Genomic DNA, 25,079 nt, shown 5'->3' with positions numbered 1-25,079 from the left:
GATGTGATTTCAAATTTTTCTGTACTCTAAAAACATTGTTCTATCTTGTAAGCAGTATGGCATGAGGGAAAAACTTGAATCACACCAGGGTGATAGAATTTTTACTTTTTCTCAGGTATTGTTGGGGAGGATTTACAGCCTCACTGAGTTCCTGGCCCCCTGCCTGAGGGGTCCAAGGGGCAGTCAGGTTCACAGCTGACACTCCTACTCTCCTAGCACTGAGGGCTTTTCCCAGGACCCCTTGTCAGCTGCCCTGGAGAGGACTTGCCCACAGGCCCCAGGTGAATTTCACATGCCTGTTTTCTAGGCCATGCACTAGTTTGGAGAAAGCCACAGTTTCCAAATGATGCGACAGTACACAGTCTGACTGAATTTTCACTTTATTTATACATATTTAATTGGAATAGGTATAAACCAAAAAAGAAGAAAATCAGGCTAAAGTGTCCATGCGGTGTGTTTGCAGGCGGGACCCAGGAGATGGAACTAATTACCAGGACACTGTAAGACCATCCCTAAGTAGCTAGGTTACATCATGTTTAAAGTGAAATGTCAAAATTAGACACCATCCTACTTAATCTACTGTAAAAAAGGAAGTCAAAAGTTTATTCTGCTTAGTATAAGAATTTTTACATTAAATATACAGTGATTCATTTCTCAGAAAAATGATACCAGTAACTGTGAGAAGTTGTTTCCATTACACAATGACTAGAAAACCTCAAATGCATCTAAGCAGCTATGCTATGTATAGCTCAGTATATACCACTAATTTGTTTTGGGCTAGTGTAATTTCAGTTTAATGCAGAACTGCATATTGGGTCTTAGAAAGGCAGCAATAGTTATATTTTGGCTTTTATACTAGATGCTTAACATAGTTAAGGCAGCAGTTCAAGCATATTAAGTGAAGGTAGTTAAGAATTTAATGATAATGCAATCTCTTGCAACCTACATACACTGTATAATGCTTACATGGAATGAAACCAGTGTTATTTAATTGATGTTTTACAGACACACACTACACTCACACACACAGAACCAAGAGGGGAAAAAAAACACTACCTAAAGCAACTGTTCTAAATGTACTATGGTAACGGTAAAAATGCAAATATACCTCAGAACTAAGTAGTAGGACAGCACTACTTGATTTTAGAATAAAGCTGACTGGTTCTAACACAAAGCCAAACCCTGCATTAGTCATTATAATCATATCATGGCTTACAAAAGCATTAGGTTTCCAGTAGAGATACTCATCTATGAAAGTCAGTAAATCTTTTCAGTTTCACATCCATTAAACCAGGATAAGGCTACAACTATTTTGAAGTCTGAACAAGGTATCAGATCAGTTAAGATTCCCGGCCATAATGTCAGATAGAAAGGACCTCATGCAGCATATGCTGTCTGGCTCCTAGAAAGCTTCACGTGCATAATACAAAGTTAAGTTGCCGAAGTAGTAAACTGGAGAAGTTCAGCGAAGTTTCCACTGTGTCATGGCTTCTAAACCTCAGGAATGGTGTGGTCCATCAGGCTTTTCATAATGCTTGGTGCCATCCTACAAGAGAGCCACTTTTATTAAATACTGAAGTTTGGGGCTTTTTTTCAGAAATGCTAAGTTCTTTTTAATGAGTTCTGATCTAAGGGTATCATGTAATCTACTTGGTTTTGAAAATTTCCAGTGTGAAAGGCTATCTGAATCTTGGCTGGAAAAGTTAGATGAGATACAATTGAGGCTGATGATATTAAAAAGAAAGAAAATGAGAATGCTGTTACGAACTGAGGGAGGGGGGTTGTGACTCCTATCACTCATTTAAGAGAGAACTTTAGAATGAGGAATCCTGACAGTACCTCCTTTTTTAACACCCCAAAAGTAACTAGTTACTTTCTACCCAGAAGCTGAAACCAATAAAAATTTCATTATAGCTGCTATGTTTTTGTAATATTTTAAATCTTATTTCCACATGCAAGATAACTTGAGTCTGAAAGAAGGATCCTAAGTTCGCTTGGCAGAAACAGCTCTGCAAGAGCCAGGATTTGAAAAGCTCCAGAGATGAGAACCCTTGCTGTCCCTTCTCTAGCCTCCCTGCCCTTTCCAGGCCTCATCCCCCACACACCACACCCCGCCCACCTCCACCTTCCTCCTGGGATAATCAAGAGAATAAAAACCATGACTCCTAATATCCAGAAAACAAGAATTTGCCATCATGAACCCCCGGGAGTAGATTTCTACTGAGCAAAGGAGCTGTAGGCAGCATGCAACCGCCACCCATTTCACTGAAAATTGGGAGCTGAAGCGAAAGCCGGCCCACTTCTGTTCATATACCCTTTTCCTACTAGGAAATGTCAAAGTTTCGAAAGTGTGTAGTGTACTCCACTCCATACTTGGGAAGTTGTGAGGGGTCATCCTTACCAACCACTTCCTCTGATTTAAACAATTTAATCCAAATTTCTTGGTAATGTCAACATCATCTCTTAGGTAAAGAATCAAGAGTTTGGGAATTAAAAGGAAGCCCAGTGCTTATATTAAGTCACTTTACCATAAGCATCAAGTTAAAGAACTGTCTACTTACCGTTTAATAATATGTTCAAAGATAAAAGCAGGCATAATTGTAATAGTAACTACAGTCCCAGACGTTGACAATATGTCTGCAATTTGAGAGTCCTGTTAAAAACACATGGGTGAGAATTCCACAATTTTTTATTCAATAAACAAAATTATATTATTGGTAAATAAATGTATGTCCTCTTATGTTTTGCTAGTATCTCTAAAATCCTGACCCTTAGTATTTGTACTTTCTTCTGGCTTTCTTCCTCTTTAAGATTTTACTTATTTTTATAGAGAAAGGGAGGGAGACAGAGGGAGAGAAACGCCGGGCAGTTGCCTCTCCTGGGTGCCCAACAGGGACTGAGTCCACAACTCAGGCAGGTGCTTTGAGAATTAAACTGGCAACCTTTTCCTTTGTAGGAAGACAGCCACAGAACCACACCAGTCAGGGCTTTTTTTTTTTTTTTTTTTTTTTTTGGAGTTTTCCTTACTAAGTTTAATTCTGTAGAATCGCAATTTTATAGGTGGTAGCAAAATTGCTAAGTAAACTGATCTGAATATATCGGCCAAAAAAAAACCCCATACCTTTTTATTAAGATTAAATACTTTTCCCCATGTATAGTATTACCACATCCCCTCTCTGTTAACCAAAGTTTATGAAATAAAATCATAAGGAAAACCTTAAAATAGCCCTGTTTAGGAAACTGCAATGAAAAAAACCTACAAAAATCAAGTACTAATATGAAGAGCAACTATTACTCATTTCCCACAATCTGGATTAAAAAAAGTTGGGCAATCATTCATTGAAAATGCCATTAAAATCTTCAATGCCTGTCTCCACAAAATTCTAGTTCGAGAGACTACAGAGAGCAACTAGTCCAACCACCTTGTTACAGGAACAATAATTCCAGATAAAGGGTTGGCCAAGAAATTAATTTAGTTTTTTCCATAAAAGACATTTATCTGCATATTTTGACTATACCAGCTATCTCCTCCATGGTAGTTTTGATAGTTCTCAAAGTCTCAAGCTGATCCCTGGATGCTATACTATATACTAGATGGTATCCCCAGATGAGCTGACTTGAACTCATCTACCTGACAGTGAAGCATTGTCCAGCAAGACATCTCCAGCATGAAACTTCACCAAGCACTTTTGACACACCCAGTCACAGTACCTTCTCAATATATTGCACAAATCTATTTTTGTGTTTCAGTTGCATTTCTACCTTTTTTAAAAATATATTTTCAGTTAATATATTTTTTAAAGATTTTATTTACTTATCTTTAGAGTGGAAGGTAAGGAGAGAGGAAGAGAAATATCAATGTATGGTTGCCTCTCGTGTGTCCCTTGCCGGGAACTGGCCTGCAACCCAAGCATGTGCCCTGACTGGGAATCAAACCGCGATCTTTTGGTTTGCAGGCCCGTGCTCAATTCACTGAGCTATACCAGCCAGGGTGCATTTCTACCCTTCTTGAATAAAGCATAATATGCTGAAAAGTTGCTTATTTTCTCCCATCTTTAGTATTAAAATGACTACACAAAAATTCACCAATTTTGTTTTTTTTTTAATGCACAATGATACGACAGCTGTCATAATACAATCCAACAAAATTGTTTCAAATGAAGTTAAAAACAACTAAGCAGTACTGGAGCCACCTTATGGGAAAAAGCAAACAAACTTTTTAGCCAACCCAAAAATTCCTTTGTCCTCAGAGTACAACTCGCAGAGAACACAGCAGAGCCCCCCGGGTGCCACGTGATTCATCTCTCCACTGCATTTCTACATTTTGGGACTTGATATGAAAACAACACAACCCGGGTTGTGAAATAGATAAATAAAACACATTTGCTAAAAATAAAACCAGCAGAACAGGATGCAAGTTCCGTTCCTTACCTTCAATCCAATGACATTCTGTCCATTAATTTCACAGATGTTATGTTCTGTGAGAAGACCATTTCTGGCTGCAGAACTGTCTTTTACTATGGATGTTATTTTTCCATTTTTAAAGATAAAACCAACATGTCCAGTACTATCCTTATGCATAGTAATGGTGCGTTCAAAGGGCCTGTAAACATAATGGGTCCAATTAAAAATTCTGTAGTAACCATTTTCATGGACGTCTGCCATATTGGATGCTGTTATTTCTAGTAAGAGCAACTAAGAGTGGCCATAATATTGCACACTGACAGAGTATCTCAGCATAAAAGATAAGAGCTGACCCTTCAACAATGCGAGGGATGAGGAGCACTGACCCCCGTGCCGTCAAAAGTCTGCACAGAACTTCTGACTCTGCATAACCGTCACAATAATTGGCCCTCCACATTTGCATATTCCCAACAGCAGCTCAAAACAGTTCAATGGGTTTGAACTGTATGGGTCTGAGTATTAAATAAATCCATGTGTAAGTGGACCTGCGCAGTTCGAACCCATGTTCAAGGGTCAACTGCATCTTTTTAATTAATCCATTATGGTTTGCCTAAATTATTAATCAAGACTTCCTTCTTTGAATATCAAAGACTTAACTGGCTTCTACAAAGTTCCTTTTAGAAAGAAAGATGTGACTGTGATGACAAGGCAGCTCCCGTCCACTCTGAAAAGCTACCGTGCTCCCCTCTAATTCTGCTGTCAGGTCATTCTGGGTTTTGTGATAAGCCTGTTTTTATAAAACTCAGAACAGTCTTAGCTTCCTATTGTCCACATTTCTTTTCCTTACATATGAAGCAAAAATGGCACTTGTCTATAAAATGTTTACTAAATACCTACCACATGTGAGAAACTAGAAACAAAAGGAAAAAGTTTAACTGAGAAGAATAAAACCCAAAAGCTAACTGTAACGATACAGGTCTACCCTTAACACTTCTGAAGACCAGGGCAAGAAAATAAGTGGAAGCCTGTATTCCAGGTGCTAAATGTTTAAGTTATGAACAAACTAACTGCTAAATAAAATATCCCTTCTGCCCACCTGGATAATGGATAAGACTTTCCTAACCACCCCAAACCTGATTTGTTTTTAGAGCTCACACGTCCTTGCAGTTCCACAGGGACCCTGGCACTTCCTCCCTAGACTGTATGTCTGAGCAGTAAACTGGAAAGAGCCCAGAGACACCATGTGGCCTAGTTACTTTTCCAACATACATTTTGAATATTTTAGAAACAGATTAAAAAAGGAAACTAACTTAGGATGAATTTTTATGCAAAACCAGAATGCCATTTTTTTAAAAACTAAGAAAAATCTGCACCCCACATTTTAAAGACTCTAAGACTCATCTATAACATGATTATCTTCTACCACAAGTCACAATATTCAAAGAATCTGAAAAGCCCCAGGAAATGGGAAACTGGCCTTGAACTTCCATCTGAACTGTTCAGTCAGCTTACCTGTCACGAATGGTCATAGTGATCTTCTCTCCGAAAGCCTGTTTGAGCACCTTGTGCGCTTTATCAGAGCTCCAGCCTGCGCAGTTTTCCCCGTTGATCTGCAGCACTTGGTCCCCAAATCTCAGACCAACCAATGAGGCTGGAGAATTTGCCTGAACCAGCTGAACAAACATACCCTAGAGGGTAAGAAAGTAACTTTGGTTATTTAACTTTGTTATGATACAGTTTAAAAATACCCGAAAATTAGGAATCCACTGTTTAGGTAAGTAATCTACTCTAGTAATTCTAAAAAATTATATGAGTGTGTATGTCACTGCCCCTAAAAAAGAAATTGAAAATTTTACCAAGATAAGAATCCCAAGAAACAAGGCAAAAAAAGGTAAGATCTCAGTAGTAATTTATATCTCAAATCATGAGCCATCTGCCCAACCTCAATCACCCCCTTCGTCTTGGAATAAAAAGACTAAGGAAAATAAAGTAGGATTACTATCATAACTAAGCTTCTAGGAATCTGACAATACTAATAGGTATTAGCCACATGACCATTATTTACAGGGAAAGGAAGTCAAGTGTTAGAAGTTTTGTGATTTCTTTTACAGTTTAAAAAATGATAGTTTAAGGTCATAACTCTATCCTTTGAGCTGAAGAATTCCTTTGTCCATTTGCTAAATTATTCATAACCAAGTAAGAGTAGGGTTTATTTAACAACATAAAAAAGATGTGTATATTCAACTCCAGGTATTATAAAGAATCCACTGTGGAATACATACAGAAAACTCAAGTACATTTAACTAAAATATTTTTACTTACATAAACTCAATCTCAGATGTTGAACAAAATAGAAATAAGCATAAAAGAACAAATCTGATAAAATGATAAAGTATCCACAAGGCTACATCCTTTCTGCCGTCTTACCAGGTCAGACATGACTTCTGTCATGTGTCTACTACTTCAGTTTAGGGCGGCACAGGAAAGCCAGGCAGCATCCTGCCAAGTGCTATGACCACTGGGCTCTGGCCAGATGGACAAATCCACCCAGGATAGCTGCAATGGGGAATGGGGGCCTATGAAGAACACCTTGTCTCTTTAGGACAGAGGAAGGAGGGGAGAAGAAACCCTGGCACAAGGGGCAGCAAGTACTCTATTCACTGAAGAGGAAGGGAAACAGCAAAGTCAAAGCTTCCCAAAGGAGCACACTGATATGTCTTGAAGAAGCTACAGGCATGCAAAGACATCAATGCCCTCAGCCCCCTGGACAGGCAGGCAGGGTTGAGGCTTCCTGCCAAGGTTAGCCTTGGCCCCTTACCACAGTGTGCCATGCTCATTATTTACTATGTGAAAAGGTTGGACACACTGACCTGAGGCCTCAGGACTAAAAAGGAATCCGATTAGGCAATACCTAAAACCATAAATCGTGGTAAAGACCTGTCAAGTCCTTAACAATCCTGAATGCTTCCTCTGAGAGTAGCCCTGTTTGATTTCTTCAGTATGGTTAAAGGGAGACAGGAAGTAATTAAAAAGGTAAAAGTAATGGCTAATTTACCCTAATTAAAAAGTCACCTTTGCTCAGAAAATTACTTACTAAATTCAAATTGAGGATGGAAGTAACAAAACTGCAAAACTACTTTATAAGTTAAATGGTCATCCTTTGGTTTAAAAACACTCATCATAAGACCACTGATTTTCATTTGTCATTTTTTTCTTAACTTCCAAATGTGTTGCCCTATTTTCAATCCAGAATTCTATCTGTATAAACTATGTTATAATATATACAGACCAGTGAACTCTATTCCAGAAAAAGGACTCAAACAGAAGAAAAATTCATTCAAGGTAATGGAAGTCCCCCCCACTCTGCTTCTTCAGAATGAGACATTTCCAAGTGGAAAAAACTTAAGTTAGCAGATTTAAAGTATTCCCAATTATAGATACACCATTATAGTTTATTAAATGTATTTCATTCTAACATTGCTCACTTAATATCCTAATAAGCTATTTGGACAAATTCAAATAAACATGAGAAGTACTTACATTATCTACCGATTTAAGCCTGAGCCCAATTTTTCCATCTTGATCCTTACACAAAATGACTTCACGAATCCCTTGCTTAATTTCTGCTCTACGAATTCCAGCATCATTACCAGTTACAGGAGCCACCATATAGTTCATACTAGAAGGTCTTGCTACCAACTGCTGCCAAAAAGATATACAATACATATTTATAAACATTCTAGGTGATAAAAAATTTTACATGATTAATAACAAATATACTCATTCAACTTATGCAAAAATGACCCTGCTTTTATTTACTAATTCCTCAGGTAACTTATTCCCAGGTTTCTCATCTGCAATAGATTCAATGACTCTCTACTCTACTGACTGCCTTCTAAATTCAGCCATTTGTGTCACGTGTGCTTTGGCTTTTCTACTCAAATGTTGATTCTTGAACTTAATAGCCATATCATACTTTTGAAGTTTATGCAACATTTTCCAGAGGGTTCTTTTATATGGTCTGATCTTTAGCAATCTACTTATCCTTTCAGAGTTTCTATAAAAGGGCAAACTTCTCGACCCACAGTGCCACTGTGAGGATTAAAAGTGCATGCTATGTGAGTGCTGGCACACTGGACAGTCAAATATTATTTCCCAACCCCTTTAATAAAGAGTTATGGATCAGCCGGCAACAGGCACAAACCAGACTGCCCTAGAATAGTAGGCACTCGCGTCAGGTACCATATTTCAAGTTTTCTGGACCTAACTGGTTTCTTATCATAAATGGGCCCTTTCTTCAACCAAAAAGTCAGTGAAGGAAGAGCTTAAATAAGGTTTAATTGGAATCTGTCATAAAAACGTCTCATGTACCTAAAAGTTGGGACACTCAGAGTGGCAATCATAGGGAAAGAGTTACACATACAACCATGTTGCAAATTTTTCGTTCAGAATTCATGGTAATTATTGACAGCTTCAAACTCACCCTTCTAGACTGTACTTGGTGATGCTGGGGTTGAACTGTGCAAATTACATGTTCCTTTGCCAACAGGTCTCTGGTTAGCATGTATCACATAAGGCACTAGAGGGGGACAGGAAGGGCTGCAGGAGGGACAAGTGCCTTGCTCCTTCTGGTTTGCTTCTGGTTCCTGTCAGCAGTGCCTGGGCATAGCCCTTAACCCTGGTACCAGCAGTTAATTCTATTTTCCAGCTCTTCCTGACTCCCCCAGAACCAGCCTCACTGCAACCCCTCAGAGGTACCAGTACCATCAATGGTGCGCCCTCCTCCAAGGTCTGAGGCCCAGCTCCCTGGAGTTCCTCCCCCACGCTTCTAGGTTCTGGTGACTCCCACTTCTTCCCTATGCTACAACTGTATTCCATTTTTGCTTTTTTCAATTCTTCAACCTCTTTGTTTAATGTCTTAAATTATCTGTTAAAATATCTACTGTGATTTGTTTTCCCAAATGAACCCTGATACAAGCCAAGTTTTCAATAACTATTTGGTAAATAAATACAAAATATCAGTTACTTTATTAAGCACTGGGGTTATGGCAACAAGCTAGACATGGACCCTGTCTTCATAAAGTATTTAACTACAATTATAATAAGTGCCATAAAGTGCTATGGTCTTATGGCAATGATCTTAATAAAAGAATACATGATACAACATATTTAAGATTAGAATTTGAGGTCTGGTTAAAAGGAACATTAGATCCCCAAACATTTAAAAACTATGAGCAACAAGTATTACAGACCTATATTTCATAATGATTACTCAAGCAGCAGCTTAGTGCTGTTTGTTGTAAGAAGTTACTAGAGGAAACGTAAGAGAGACTACCGTAGTAATCTAGACTAGAAGTACAGAAACTCTGAATAGAGAAAATGAATACAAGAACATGGTGGAGATAGAATCACTAGATCTTAGTCACTGACTAAATGCAGAAGACATAGGAGAGTGGAGGAGTCCAAGGCATCTGAATTTTTAACTCCTAATAAATTAGAAAAGTGGTAAGAGCACAAAGAAAGTAGACTACTTAGAAATAATGTTCAGAAAGGAGTCAAGTTCCTGAGAAGAGAGGTCAATGCTAAAGTTATAAATTTTTGAGTAAGCCACACAGAGAACTTGTATTTACGTGTATAGTTTTTTATAATTAAAAATTAATTACACTCTACATACCCCCTGAGTTGGTGCTCCGACCATACCCATATTTGCATGTATTTCTTCTTCATTTAAACTCAGGCCCATGTACTGAAAAAGCTCTGGATACAATCTAGGATAGAGATCTAATGCAAATAAACAAATAAATAAAGAAAAACACTGGTAGAATATTCAAAATGAAAACTGTTGTCATAATAGGCTTCTACGTGCAGTAATAATCTCAGACCTCTAACAACTCAAATACAGTATCCCAAATAAAGTATCTTACCTTAACTTTTTCTTAAAATAAACTGATCAGCAATTCTGTGAACCACTGATTTTCCAATATAGAACTGACTGAAACATCTACTGTCAAGGCAGGTACTTTATAACTGATTTCGTAAACATGGCTATAAAATGACTCTTCTGACTAAAAAAACCACCAAAGACTGTATATTTATTTACTGTCATATCATTTTAAGAATGTTAACCACATTTCAATGAATTCTTGGAAATACTATATTTAAACATTAACAGTATTTAACTTAGTAGTAGAGTTAAGGACTATTTCCAAAAACTCTCTACATGACTTACTTGACTTAAAATGGATTTTCCAGAAGAACAATGTTATAAATAGTTATGAGAGGCCACAAAAACTTATTTAACATTCCTGGTGTGTCATGTCATATTTAGGGGCTGTCTCCTGAATGAACTTAGAAGGGAATCAAAGGAAAGGATATGGAGACTGGGTGGCTTCCAGGACTTGGGAAGGTCCCCAAAGAGAGACAGCTGGAAATGGCAGCTACTCCCCAGGCCCCACAGAGAGGACAGTTCAGAGGTTCAACAGTGGCAGTATGGGCACAGTTCACATACATGAATGAATTTTAAGTTAGGAACTTATTATAAGGGCTAAAATTTAATGTAATTAATTTTCATTAAGCCATAAAAAACATCTTCATATTCATTGTTCACTTTCTTGATTAAAGGCTTAGATTTTGAAATAAACATTTTTTCTTCTTACTACTAGAGATTTAAACCACCAATTTTATGCTGCATAATATTTTTAAATTCTTGGATTCCTTATTTCTCCCAAAAATGCTTAAAGATTTCTGTTCAGGGAAAATGAACCCAAAGGATAAACCTACTTCCATCTTGAGAGATCGGAGCAGATGCTTCAGACAAAATTGCTGGGTTGGCAGGGTTTGCAGAAAAGGCACTTTGAGCCTGAAAAAAAGAAAGAAAACTCTAACAATAATGTTATATGTACTTAAAATTCTTACATGTTAAATTCAATACACCCAAAAAGAAACTAAAACACTGAAGTTGTACTTAAGAAAGTTTAATTTCAAATATTTCAGCAATATAGCTTTCAAAATATCTGCAAATCAAAAATATTTTTCATATTCTAAATATTTAGCACTATTACATAAAACTTGACTAAGTACCATTCTACATATACCAGTATTTCACAGTGCTGCTGCAAATTAATATTTGCAAAGTACACTATAAAATACACAGCCACCCATTTTACACTTTATTCTTTTAGTAGTCTAAAAAAATTTTATTCACATAAGAAAAAAAGTTCAACCATATTCATATAAAAAGCCACATATCAGAAAAATATCTACACATTTAAATATTTAATAAGTTGCTAATATTTATTTTGCTTTTTAGCATACGCTACTCAAGCTTTTATCTTCATTTTAGCGAATATAAGAAGCAGCTAGACTATACTAAATACAGAAACATTACAAAGTATGCAAAATGCATACTTCTCACTGACATAAAACAATTAAAAGGCAATATAATTTATAATTATTAAACTTGCCCAAATAATTCTAACAACATTATACGGTATCAATGTTACTCATGTTCACGTACACCAGGGACTCCTCTCTGGGCAGCCCATACAGCCGACATTGTTGTAAGTATTCCACTGATGGAAATTCTTTCTCCTTTACAGATAGATCTGACTTTCTGAAATAGCCAAGTCATTTGGACAAGGTTAATAATCAAGTATATGATCCATCCCTAGTAACCACTCTTTACATAAACACAAACAGGTACATTGTGTATACCTATTTGTAGGGGGAGGTAAAATGGGAACTCTTTGTACTTCCTATTTAATTTTGCTATGAACCTAAAACTACTCTAAAAGATAAAATTTATTAATTTTAAAAAGTATTCCTTTTTAGATTGGTTATTATTTATTTTTTCATTCACTGCTATGATTCTTATCCAAGGAACACTGAAATAAGAATACATACAGAAAGTTCTCTGCAACAAGATATATCTTTATTATGTAATCAAATAAGAGTAACAAAAGATGGTACAGTAAGGGCTTAAGGACTATGAGTCATTAAATGCAGCAAATTTTTTCACACTTATTTGACATCTCAAACTATAAAAAAGGGGGGAGGGGGAAGTACCCAAGGAGCACACAGTTAGTGCTGGGGCATGCTGTTTCGGCCGTGACAGAAAACAAGTGGAGAGCAAAGACCAACCTCCGGGAGCCAACAGTTCCAACCTCTGCACATTGCATTAGAAAACTGATGAGCACTGGGTCTCTATAGCATTGTTTTTTTAAAAGCTTATTTTGTATAGGTACAGCCACCAAAGGCTCCTGTTAAGGATTTATAATGGATATTGTAAAACAGTTTATAATATATGAACTGCCAGTTCACATTGCTGCATTTAGCTTAGCTCTTGTGTAAAAAGCCAGAGGATTAGAAAATAAGTATCATCTTTGCAGGGATATCTCAAGAACAAAAATAAACCTAAGTATCAACTACATCAACTACTATGTAAAATTAACTACACACACAGGCATACATATAGCCCAAGACTTTAGTAGCTAGAAATAGTTAAAATCTAGTGAGAAATTAACAAAAACAAAGCAAGCAAAAAAAAAATCTGTATTCCCCTTTTACTCACTGTTACATCTCTGCGCAGCTAGCTTTTTGCTCAAAAAATAAAAGGTCTTCTTCTAATGGAAATGTCCATGTAATTTCTGTGCATTAGGCTTCTCCTTAAAGAGGTAAGCCTAAGGCAGACTGTAGCCCTCTCTGTTTTCCAATCCAACATTTGTCAATATCAACTCTTTCCTTTTCTATTTTCAAAATCAAAACCTCTGCTCAAAGTCAACTATGGTTATTTCAAGAGTTCAATTCCCTAAAAATGAACAAAAATGATAAAAACAGAAATTATGATATTTTGCCATGTACAATGCACATTTTGCCCAAATTTCTGAGGGAAAAATAAGGATGTGCATTACCTGTGGGTATGATTGTATACCATGGATATACTAGTGAGTGAAATAACCCCCGTGTACAATGCACACAAAAACATGGGTGTGGCATTATACACAGGAGCACATTATAGCAAAATATGGTAGTCACAGTTTCAGATCCACCTGCAAACCCAATGCTCTGATGTCATTAATGGCTTAACTGTTATTCTTAAGGGCTAAATATTGGAGATAAATTCTTTTAAAAAAATGTGTTTGTTCAAATGAACTTTGTGGAAATAAAACCACATGAGAAAACATTGAAGAAAAAAGCAATAGAACATTTAAGATGACTGAACAGGCCACTTAAAATTGTGAGGCATCAAAGCCTTGGCAGCTTAACAACACATTTCAGATATTTCACATACCTCATTTTAATATCCACAGTGGATCTGTGGTGGAAAGTATGTGTTCATGGATCTCCCCCCAGTATGTAAGCAATCATTACTACAAGGTTAATAATAACTCCAGCCATCTATTTCTTACTATTATTTCTTGGGGGGTTCACCCTAAAAAGGCCAACATTTCATCTAAAAACATTTGTATTCTTGAAGTTGCTTACTTCTCACAAATTTGAAATAAACCTTTTATGCTTATAATTATTAATTAAATCTCAGAATAAACTGAGGTCAAGGCTTCAAGTGAAATCATCTTTAGAGTAAGAAGCTTTGAAGTACCAAACTCAAGAAAGAATTTCATCATATTAAAAACATTTTAGAACTAAGTACAAGACAGAGTTTGATTTATGTTGCAAAATTAAAAGAATAAATAACACCTGAAAAAACTCTAAGTTTACAGGACATCAAAATTCAAAGTACACTGGAATCAAGGTGGATTCATTAAATACTACACGTTATATTTGGTTAAAAAGCATAGTAAAAATGTACAAAATGGCAAGACCTGATCCCAACCCCCAACCTTCTTAAGCAGAAACAGGTCTCCAGAGCGAATACTTACATGAAGGACTCCAAAAAGTTTTTGACTTACTGAGATGAGAAATACTGTGATCTCTAACAGTCATTTAGAATATGAACATGTGAGATGTCTGCTGCTTACATCTAAAAGAAAATAAATCCCTACACTTTCTTCGGGTTTTCACATGACTAGTATTCTATAAGCAGCATGTACATTTCACTATTTCTGTAATTTTTAACTTCAAAGAGAAGGCAAAGATTTTAAAGACTGGTCAAAGCTGAAGATCCAAAAAAACAACATTTTAATTTTAAACAAAACTAGGACATCAAAAAGTTAGAGTGCATTTTACCAACTTATGTATGTTGTAGTTAAATTCCAGTCATAAAATCTAGCTATCACTGAACAGTTTAAGTTTTAAAGCAATACTATCCCATACCCATTAATTCATTGTGAAATGAAAAGGAAACACTGGCTTTTCCATAACTTTTTAGTCTGTAATTAATAAATAAATAAGTGTATGATGTATAAAAATGAGCAACTCTAGGTTCTTGCTTTACTTTACCTGTAACTAAAATGTATGGCCTAGTGTATTGGGTGGGTGGGGGATGAAGGGGTAGTATTTAACTTAAACGTACCTGAATTACTTTGTCTACCTTCAAATCTTCAAGAGATGGGTATAGAGACATTTTTGCAGGACTTTTCTAAGGGAAAAAAAAAAGAATTTCTGTGATTCAGGAGGTTCTGGCCAAGATGGAGGTGTAGGTAGATATGCTTCACTTCCTTACACAACCCAAAGAAGGATAACAACCAATTTAAAAACAAAAAACAACCAGAACTGCCAGAAAACCAAAGTATATGGAAGTCTGACAACCAAGGAGTTAAACATTCATCCGGAGTGGTAGGAGGGGCAAACAGGATGTGCGGGCAAGGCAGAGGAGGGCAGATCCAAAGGGCAAGGTAGCAATGGTGGACCAGCTGGTCCCACATTTGGTGCAGATAAACAGGAACAATTAGGGAGCGAGACAAACTGTGTAACCCAGGGTTCCAGTGTAGGGATCTAAAGCCTCAAAACCTCTGGCTATAAAAACCTGTGGGGGCTGCTGCAAAGGGTGAAACTGCCAGTCATAGGAGAGTCTATTGAAAGGGCTGGCCCATGGGGTCCTAGAACATACACAAGCCCAAGCACTGGGGAATCAGCACCAGGGCAGCACCTGAATGGGAACAATTCATTTGTGGGTAGAGGGGGAAGCAACTGAAACCCGGGAAGAGCTGGGCAAGCAGCATCATTCCCTCTCTGGCCCCTCCCCCACATACAGCACCACAATGCAGGGATGGGGGGGGGGGGTGCCCTGCCCTAAAGAATACCTAAGGTTCTGCCCCTTGCAATGTAACAGGTTTGCCAAGACCAAAAAAAAAAAAAAAAAAAAAAAGCCCAAATGAAAAAACAGAACTAAGTGACGAAGAGCCAATCTATCAGATGTAGAGTTCAAAACACTGGTAATCAGGATGCTCACAGAAATGGTTGAGTATGGCCACAAAACAAAGTAAGAGACAAAGGCTATACAAAGTGAAATAAAGAAAGATACAGGGAACCAAATGTCAAGAGAAGGAAACTGGGACTTGAATCAGTGGTTTGGACCAGAAGGAAGACATAACTTTCAACCAGAACAGAATGAGGAAACAGGAATTCAAAAAAATGAGAAGCTCAGGAACCTCTGGGACAACTTTAAATGTTCCAACATCTGAATCATAGGGATGCCAGGAGAAGAGAAAGAACAAGAAATTGAAATCTTACTTGAAAAAATAATGAAAGAAAACCCCAATGTGGCAAAGGAAATAGATATATAAATCCAGGAAACTCAGAGAGCCCCAAAGAACTCGAACCCAAGGAAGTACACACAAAGGTACATCATAATTACATTACCTAAGATTAAAGATACAGAATCTTAAAAGCAGCAAGAGAAGAGAAGACAGTTACCTACAAAGGAGTGCCCATAAGGCTATCAGCTGATTTCTCCAAAGAAAACTTACAGGCAAGAAGGGACTGGAAAAAAGTATTCAAAGTCGGGGAAAGCAAGGATTCCCTGAGTTCCTACATCTAAGATTACTCTATCCAGAAAAAGCTTTCATTTAGAATGGAAGGGCATAGAAGGTGCTTCCCAGATAAGGTCACATTAAAGGAGTTCATCATCACCAAGCCCTTATTATATGAAATGTTAAGGTAACTTATCTAAGAAAAAGATGATCAAAAATATGACAACAGTAAAATGATAACAAACTCACAACTATCAACGGACTAAACCTAAAACAAAAACAAAAAAACTAAACAAGTACCTAGAACAGGAATATAGTCAGAGAAATGGAGATCACATGGAGATCACTGGAAAAAAGTATTCAAAGTCAGGGAAAGCAAGGATTCCCTGAGTTCCTACATCTAAGATTACTCTATCCAGAAAAAGCTTTCATTTAGAATGGAAGGGCTATCAGTGGGGAGGGAAACGGGGAATGGGGGAAAAGGTACAGGGAATAAAAAGCTTAATAGGTAGGTACAAAATACACAGGGGGAGGTTAAGAATAGTATATGAAATGGAGAAGCCAAAAAGCTTGACCCATTACATGAACATGTACATGCATGACCCATGGACATGAACTAAGAGTGGGGGAATGCTGTGGTGAATGAGGGTACCAGGCAAAGGGGAATAAAGGGTAGGGAAAAAATGGGACAACTGTAACAATCATATTTTATAGTCAATAAAATATACTTTAAAAAAGGATTTGTGATTCCTATTTCACTGAAATTTAAATAGTATCCATAATGAGCAACATACATATAAACACATGTAAACATTTAACACAATACTTTTAAGTTGCAAAACACATGGGAAAATATGAACATCTAGGTTATATAAAAATTGTTGATTAATGGCTACCAAACTCTCCCTCCCTTCCTTACAACTACTATGAAACTACAACCACTAGAAACTAAACTTCTCTTCAAATCAAATCCCTTCATTTCAAAAGTTTAGAAAATCAAAAAGAATAGGTATGTTACTTTTCCTAGCTTACCTATCTATAAAATCTCTATCACTAGGGAGAAATACATACATACATTCATACATACATATGTGTGTATGTATGCACATATATATGTATATATGCGTATATATGTGTATATATGAGCATATATGTGTATATACATGCGTATATATGTGTATATGTGAGCATATATGTGTATATACATGCGTATATACACATATGTGTATATATGTATATATGCGTGTATATACATGCATATATGTGTGTATACACACATGTATATGTGTGTATGTGTATATACACGCATATATATGTATATATATATATGAGTGGGCAAAAGTAGGTTCCCTGTTGTGAGTGCACAAAACAGTCTATTCTTATATTATTACTTATTATATTAATAAAATACAACTGTAAACTTACTTTTGCCCACCCCAATACAGAAATATAGGTATAGGTATACCTATACCTATATAACAAATATAGGTATCGCTGATCTTTCAAGGGTCAACTTGTATTTACATGTACAGGTAGGAAATGGAGTATGCAGCAGGCCAACTTATGTTAAACTCACATTTCAACTACAAGAGTAGTTGGTGCCCCTAACCTTCTCCTTGTTCAACAGTCAACTGTACATAGAAAGAACAGTATACTCTACTCCAACTATTAATGATAGTCTTATCTTCAGAAGACATGAGTGAAATAGATAGTAAAGGCCTAAGGGATAAGAGGGACATTTTTACATTTTAAATATTTCTTTGTTCTATATTCTTTTAAGTCACCATGAATTGTTTTTTGTAGTAGTTTAAAACAATTTTCTTAAAGTAATACAAGGATATCTACTTTAAAATTTTGTTTAGCTCTTTCAAGATAAATACCTGGTACTTTCTTTAAACCCTACTGCTACCTTAGGGTAACAATATATCCTAACTGTACAGGGCTTAACAATGATTCTTGAGCTAGTTATTAGTTTATTACTTCACATCTCCAAATCTAGCCATTATTGGCCACTCTGTGAAAATTTACGTAACTGCTCCTTTGCCAGCTGTCAGATGATAGGTGTTATCATTAAAGGGCACTGGAGATACACTGGAGAAAGAGATTTTCCTCCAGCCAGGCTCCTGCAGTACCTTCCAGCAGCAGGGAACAGCTTCTTAAGCACACAGCTCCAGCAATGCACAGCAACCTCTATCACTCAGTGGAGAGTAGAGTCCCAGCATGGTGCCACCAACAAAGCACTTCCCCCACTCAGTAGCTTTCCCTAGCATACCCTCAAGTACCTTAGAGCACCTCCCTGTGAATAGCCTCCTCCATTAACTTAAAGGGAGAATTTCCAGTAAGTTACGTAGGCAATTTTACCATCCCCTGAGTGATGCCTGTACTCTCTCCAAGGCCTGGATCTCAGACAGGAGGAAGGTAGCCTCTTCCTGGGCTGCAATACTATCTCAGCCCTGGGTTTAGTAGATACTTACTAAATCTGCTCTTCCTGTATTCATTAAAGTTCTCTTTACCCTTAACTAGCCAATCTGTTTCTTCAATCATGTTATAGTTAACAATTCTGTACATTAAACTTTCACTGTTCCAATTACTATATGGTTTCTGTCTCTTGGTTAGATGCTCAATAAAAACATTTCTAAATGGATATACTTCATATACCATAAAACTCATTCTTTTAAAGTATACAATTGAATAGGTCTCAGTATTGTGACGCCCAAATGCATAAAGAACCAAAACTAATAATAACTAGAAAACATGAGATGTATTTGAAATTTGGAACAATATTTATATAATGTATATGTTCCAAATTTATGCATGACAGTTTAGCAATTAGTTGTACTCAAAGATGTTGCCCGATTCGGCTATTTATACCTTCAAAATTGGATAATTTATAACAAACATTTGGGCTTCTTATGTTCAAATTTTACTAATTTTTTAACTGCCCCTTTATCTTCACTTCCACAAAATCATTCATAAAATGGCCTAAAATATAAAAAATAACAACAAACGATGTTCACTGGACCCCAATGGTAGAGAGTGATGACTGTTTTGAGGACTGAGGATTAATGAACATTCCAGATGGTTCGTATATGGTGTCAAAGAACATGCACACTCTGAGATAAAGCCCTAGGCACTCTGCCAAGAGCAATGTTTCTCAAACATGGCTGATCATCAGAGCAGAATTACCTGGGCACTAGTTAAAAATAGTTCCCAGGCTGACACACATTTCTTAAAGAACACAGAAACTCTCCTTTTTAATCAATATCCATGGAGATTCCGATAAGCTACTGAGAAATATGGCCATATAAAGTCTACATTAAGTAGAATAATTTCTTCTTATCTAAAAGAGTCTATTTCACACTTACTGGACTTTATATGGACTTATTGGCACTATATTGGACTTATGGGCAAAAATCCAAAGTTTGACAACACTCTCAGATCATAACACTTTGAGAAATGCTCATACATTACTAGTGAAAGTGTAGACTAGAACAATTTCCATAGAGAGAGTTACAGTATCTAACTAAATTATAAATGCAGGTACCCTTCAACCCAGTCATACCACATCACTTCAGGTCTTTCGCCTACAAATATATGTGCACATAGAAAGTGACACGTAAAAGTTTATTCACTGAAGCACTGACTGCAACAGCAGAACCATGAAACAGAGGAGGAAGTTCTATACATACTAATATTGAAAGAGGTTCAAAACACTATCATTAAGTGCAAAAGCAAGCATGACTTAGAGCAGTGTACAGTAAAACATGCTGACACTTATGTTAAAAGGGGGGAACCTAAGTAACTAGAAAAAGACTACAAACTAAGTCCAAACCTAGCAAAAATAAGGAAATAAAGGTCAGAACAAAGATAAATGAAGTAGAGAATTGGAGAAAAAAAGAGAGTAAAGTCATGAAACCAAAGCTGGTCAACACAAGTGACAAATGTTTAGCTAGATGGATTAAAGAGAAACTAAAAATACTAAAATCAGAAATGAAAATGGTAAATTTACACTGACTCTACAGAAATCAAAGAATTAGAAAGTACTATGAGCAACTATAGGCCAAAAAACTGCATAATCTAGATGAAATGGACAAATTCCTAGAAACACCAAACCTACCCAGACTAAATCACAAAGAAACAGAAAATCTGAATAGATCTGTAACTAGAAAACAGACGGAATCAGTATCAAAATCCACCAACAAAGAAAAGCCCTGGACCTGATCACTGGTGAGCTCTACTAAATATTTAAAAAAGAATTAATATCAATCCCCCTCAAAATTTTGCTAACTTATTCTAAGAAGGCAGCCATTACCCTGATACCAAGGCTAGACTAAGGTTCTACAAGAAAAAATACTATAGACCAACATCCCTCACAAACACTGATGCAAAAATCCTACCAAAGTACCTGCAAACAGAATTGGACAGCATGTTAAAAGGATTATACCTTTAGGAAACAGGATTTACTCCTGGAATACCAGGATGGTTCAAGACAGGAAAATTGGTCAAATTAATATGTCACCATCAACAAAAGGAAGGGGAAAAAAACCACATGATCATCTCAACAGATGCAGAATAGCACTCGATAAAACTCAGCAATTTTTTATGATAAAAACACTCAACAAAATTCAAATAGAGGGTAACTTCTTCCACATAATAAACACTTTTCTTTATTATGTTTAGGGTTTGGAAACCCTAGATGCCACCCCCCCCCAAAAAAAAAATCAGGAGGATACAACCAATACATAAAAATCAATTGCATTTTATACATAACAATGAAGAATGTAAAAATGAAATTCCAAAAAAATTCCATCAAAAAATACTTAGGAATTTAATCAAAGAGGTGAAAAAACTATGATAAAATCTATAAAACAATGCTGAAAAATTTTTAAAAGATATAAATGAATGGAAGTATATCCCATGTTCATCAATTAAGGCTTAATATTGCTAAAATGTCACTACCATCCAAAGCAATTTATAGACTCAGTGCAATCCCTATAACCCATCCTAAAATTCATATGTAATCTCAAAGCAACCAAATATCCAAAACAATTTTGAAAAAGAACAAAACTGGAGGACTCACACTTCCTGATTTCAAAACATACTCAAAATAGTACTCAAAATAGTATGGTGTTAGCATAAAGACATACAGACCAATGGAACAGAACAGAGAGCCTGGAGATAGATAAGCCCTCCAATATAGGGTATATTGATTTCTGACAAAGGTGTCAAGACCATTTAATGAAGAAAAGACAGTCTTTTCAACAAACAATGCTAGAAAAATTGGACATACACATCAAAACTATTTAAGGTGGACCCTTACCTAACACCATATAAAAAAATTAACTCAAAATTCTCTTAAGAACCTAAATGTAAGAGCTAACACAATAATACTCTTAGAGGAAAACAGTACACAAGAGTCACGATGCTGGATTTGGCAATAATTTATTGGATACGACACCAAAAGCATAAGTTATGAAAGAGAAAACAGACATATTGAACTTCATGAAAATTTTTCAATTTTGTGCAGCAAAAGGTGCTATCAACAGGTAAAATGGCAACCCACACAATGGGAGAAAATATGTGCAATCATATATCTAAGGGGATTAATAACCTGAACATTTAGAGAACTAAAACTCAACAGCAGCAGCCGAAAAACTAGCAAAGACCTTGAATAGATATTTCTCCCAAGAAGATACAGACATGGCCAACAAAGCACACGAAATATCGCTAATCATTAAACGCAATCATGAAAATGCAATCAAAAGTAGGAACTACTACCACACACCCACAAGCATGGCCACTATTTAAAAAGTACCCCTAGCAGGGTAGCTCAGAGTGTAGTCTGGCTATACTAAGGTTACAGGTTAGTTCCCTGGTTTGGGCACATAACAGAATCAACAAATGAAGTCATAAAAAAAAATATTAAAAAATCGAACAAATCAATGTTTCTTTCTCTCTCTCTTTCCTCCTCACCTCCCCTCAAATCAATGAAAAAAATTTTTAAAGTATTGGTGACAACATGGAAGAAATGGAATCTTTGTGCTGTTGGTAGGGCTGTAAATTGCTATAGCAGCTACAGAAAACAGAGTGACAGTTTCTCAAAAAAACTGGAATTACCATATATGATCCAGCAATTACACTTCTGGGTATATACCCAAGAGAACAGAAATCTGGGTCTGAAGAGATCATTCATACATGTATGTTCATAGCACATTATTCACACGTGTTCACACACAGAAGCAACCCAAAGTGTCCACGGAAGGATAAGTGGATGAGCAAACTGTGGCATATACATACAATAAAGTATTACCCAGCCTTAAAATGTTAGGAAATTCTGCAATATGCTACACGGATGAACCTTGAGGACATTACACTACATGAAAGATGCCAATCACAAAAAGACAAATACTATGATTCCACTTACATGAGGTACTTATTCAAAATCATGAAGACACAAAGTAAAGCGGTGGTTGCCAGGGGCTGGGGGAGGAGAGAAGGGGGACTTTCATGGGTATAGAATTTAATTTTACAAGTTGAAAAGAGTTCTGGGGATGCATGGTGGCAGCAGTGGTAATGGCTGTACAGTATCAACATATTTAATACCACTGAACTGTACACTTCAAAATGGTCACAATGGTAAACTTCATGGCACGAGCATTTTACCACAATTTTTAAAAAGGTGGAAATATATTTATACATTTGTTTGTAGAGGTGTACAATATTCCTGGATGGATACCTAAGAAACATAAAAGCTGGCTCCTACACAAAGGAAAAATGGTTTGATGGCTGGAAAACCTCAAAGGAAAACTGTACTATATACCTTTTATATTACGTACATGTTTAGTCATGTTCCTGTTTACCGCCTAAAAAACTAAATACATGTACAAAAAATGTTTGCAGCAATTAGAAATGTAAAAGTGCTAAAATAAGTATTACCATATGTAGGAAGTACTTTTAAAAGTTGTTTGGGGGAACCTTTCATTTTAGGAACCCATGGCATTTACTTTACTACCTAAAAAAGAGTATTTAAATCTGGTAAAAAAAAAAAAAGGAAAAAAACAATAGTTGAGTCATGCTCAGTTTAAGGAAGTGGTTTTTGTTTGCTTTGAATTGAACAGTATACTCGAATGCTGCTATTAGGAAATTCTCCCTCTTTTGGTCACGATTTTTATATTCTTTCTTATGATGCACAAACATGACTAAAAGTTAATGTCGGCAAAGTTATATTTAGATTAAGGTAATAACTATTTCCTGAACTTTTAAATGACATTCCACTTCCTTATTTTTATTCTGTGGCACAAATCACTTGATCTATCCTTTTTACGTACCAGTTTAAGCTCCAAAATTTACAGAAATAAGTTGGTAACAGAGAAAATAAAACTTAAAAAAATTTTTTACTGTTTACCCACAATGGCAAACAGAAAAACCAAAGTCTGGGGACAAATTTGAATTTAAATTAATCACATGAATTTCAGATAAAGCTACCGGACTAAAGCTGTTTTTAATGTCAAAAGAATGAAGCTGTTTTAATGAAGCTGTTTTTTGGCCTTTTTAATCAACTGTTTTTTCTTTGAGGCAAGTGCACCTTAAGTGTTTGGTAAACTAATGTACTTTCTAAGTAATGGACTTACACAATGGGAGAAATAACAGTAAATGTGTATGTAGATTATACAGACTAGAGAAGCCTAGAAATTCCTTTCAAAAGTTGCCACGTGAGAAGACTTCATGATTAAGTAACTTCACTTAGCGAAGAGGAAAACTTTTTAAGTCCATATGCCTTCACTTTCCCATTATTACCAGGAAATCCTGAAACGAAAGCTCTGAGTCATGAGATCTCAAGGGATATTTCCTTCTGAACACACCCTCCTTGGAAACTGCCTCCCTTCCCTCCAACTTCTCGGGAAACGGGCGCACAGAGAACCATCTCTCCCCAACCCCCTTCCAGAAAGTCAAGGATTCCCCCCCTACCCCCCACCCCCTCAACAAACACCGCCTCCTCCTTCCAAATCCCGGACGTTCGGATTTGCCACGGAAGGGGATTAAGTACAGCCCCAAGCAATGCGGAGCTCCCCGACAAACCACAGCCGGAGGCCCACTCTCAAGGAAAAGGAGAAAACCGGGATGAGGGGTCCCAGAGCTGCCGGGGGTGGGGGGTAGGGGAACTAAAGGCGGCGCCCCGGGGCCGACCGCCGCACTCGGTCCCCAGCCTGGACCCCCAGCCCCGGCCAGGTCAGGTCCAGGAACCCGCAGGGTCGCAAGCAGGCTGAGAGCGCCGCTCACGCAAACTTTCACCCCGGGCGCCCAGAGGAGTGCGGCGCCCACGGAGAGGGCGTCGCCGCCTCCACCTCCCGAAAACGGTTGTGACCCAGACACTTCCCGCCAAGTGACGCGGGGCCCCCACGCCTGCGCCCCTCATCTCCGCGCCCGGGAAGCGACAGGAACACCCCACTTATCCCCCCTAGGGCGGCTTACCTAGGCCGCAAGGAACAGCTCACTATAGCCGCCACTGCCTCCAGTCACTGGCACTGAGTTCTGACTCCAGGGGAAGAAAGCGGCACCGGAGAACCGCCCTTGAGGCGCGACAGGGCTCCGCCCCCGCCTTCCGCTCGCGCAGGCGCACGGAGCCCGGTCAGGTGACCCGTCCCCATGGTAACAGGGCAGCTGGGTGATGGAGGTGAGCAGGACCCTGTGAAAGGAGGCTGTCAGTTGCTACTCCTGGGATTGGAGGAGGTGGGGCCGCCCACGCTGCCATCCGTTACCCTTGCCACCTTTTCCACCCTGCCAGTAGTTTGTGCCTAAGGGTCC

At 37.4% G+C, this 25,079-nt stretch overlaps 1 protein-coding gene across 3 annotated transcripts; it reads right to left on the bottom strand.

The window, feature by feature from the left end:
- Positions 1-505: 505 nt before the first annotated feature.
- Positions 506-24,861, bottom strand: SDCBP (syndecan binding protein). Of its 3 annotated transcripts, none has more exons than XM_037028594.1 (9): positions 24,770-24,861; positions 14,876-14,941; positions 11,185-11,263; positions 10,079-10,185; positions 7,945-8,106; positions 5,917-6,092; positions 4,432-4,603; positions 2,562-2,653; positions 506-1,546 (listed from the first exon to the last, which is right to left on the bottom strand). In XM_037028594.1, the coding sequence occupies exons 2-9, from the start codon at positions 14,924-14,926 to the stop codon at positions 1,492-1,494; spliced, it is 894 nt and encodes a 297-aa protein (XP_036884489.1). In that variant the 5' UTR covers positions 14,927-14,941; positions 24,770-24,861; the 3' UTR covers positions 506-1,491. The 3 variants fall into 3 exon arrangements, with proteins under 3 accessions (XP_036884489.1, XP_036884488.1, XP_036884490.1); XM_037028593.1 differs by having other exon boundaries at positions 24,747-24,854; XM_037028595.1 differs by having other exon boundaries at positions 7,945-8,103; positions 24,747-24,854.
- Between the last annotated feature and the right edge of the window lie 218 nt (positions 24,862-25,079).

This window comes from Sturnira hondurensis, unplaced genomic scaffold (assembly GCF_014824575.4).
Source record: "Sturnira hondurensis isolate 20B ecotype Veracruz unplaced genomic scaffold, ASM1482457v3 Scaffold0020080, whole genome shotgun sequence".
NCBI lineage: Eukaryota > Metazoa > Chordata > Mammalia > Chiroptera > Phyllostomidae > Sturnira > Sturnira hondurensis.
This window is presented reverse-complemented; position numbering and strand designations above follow the sequence as displayed.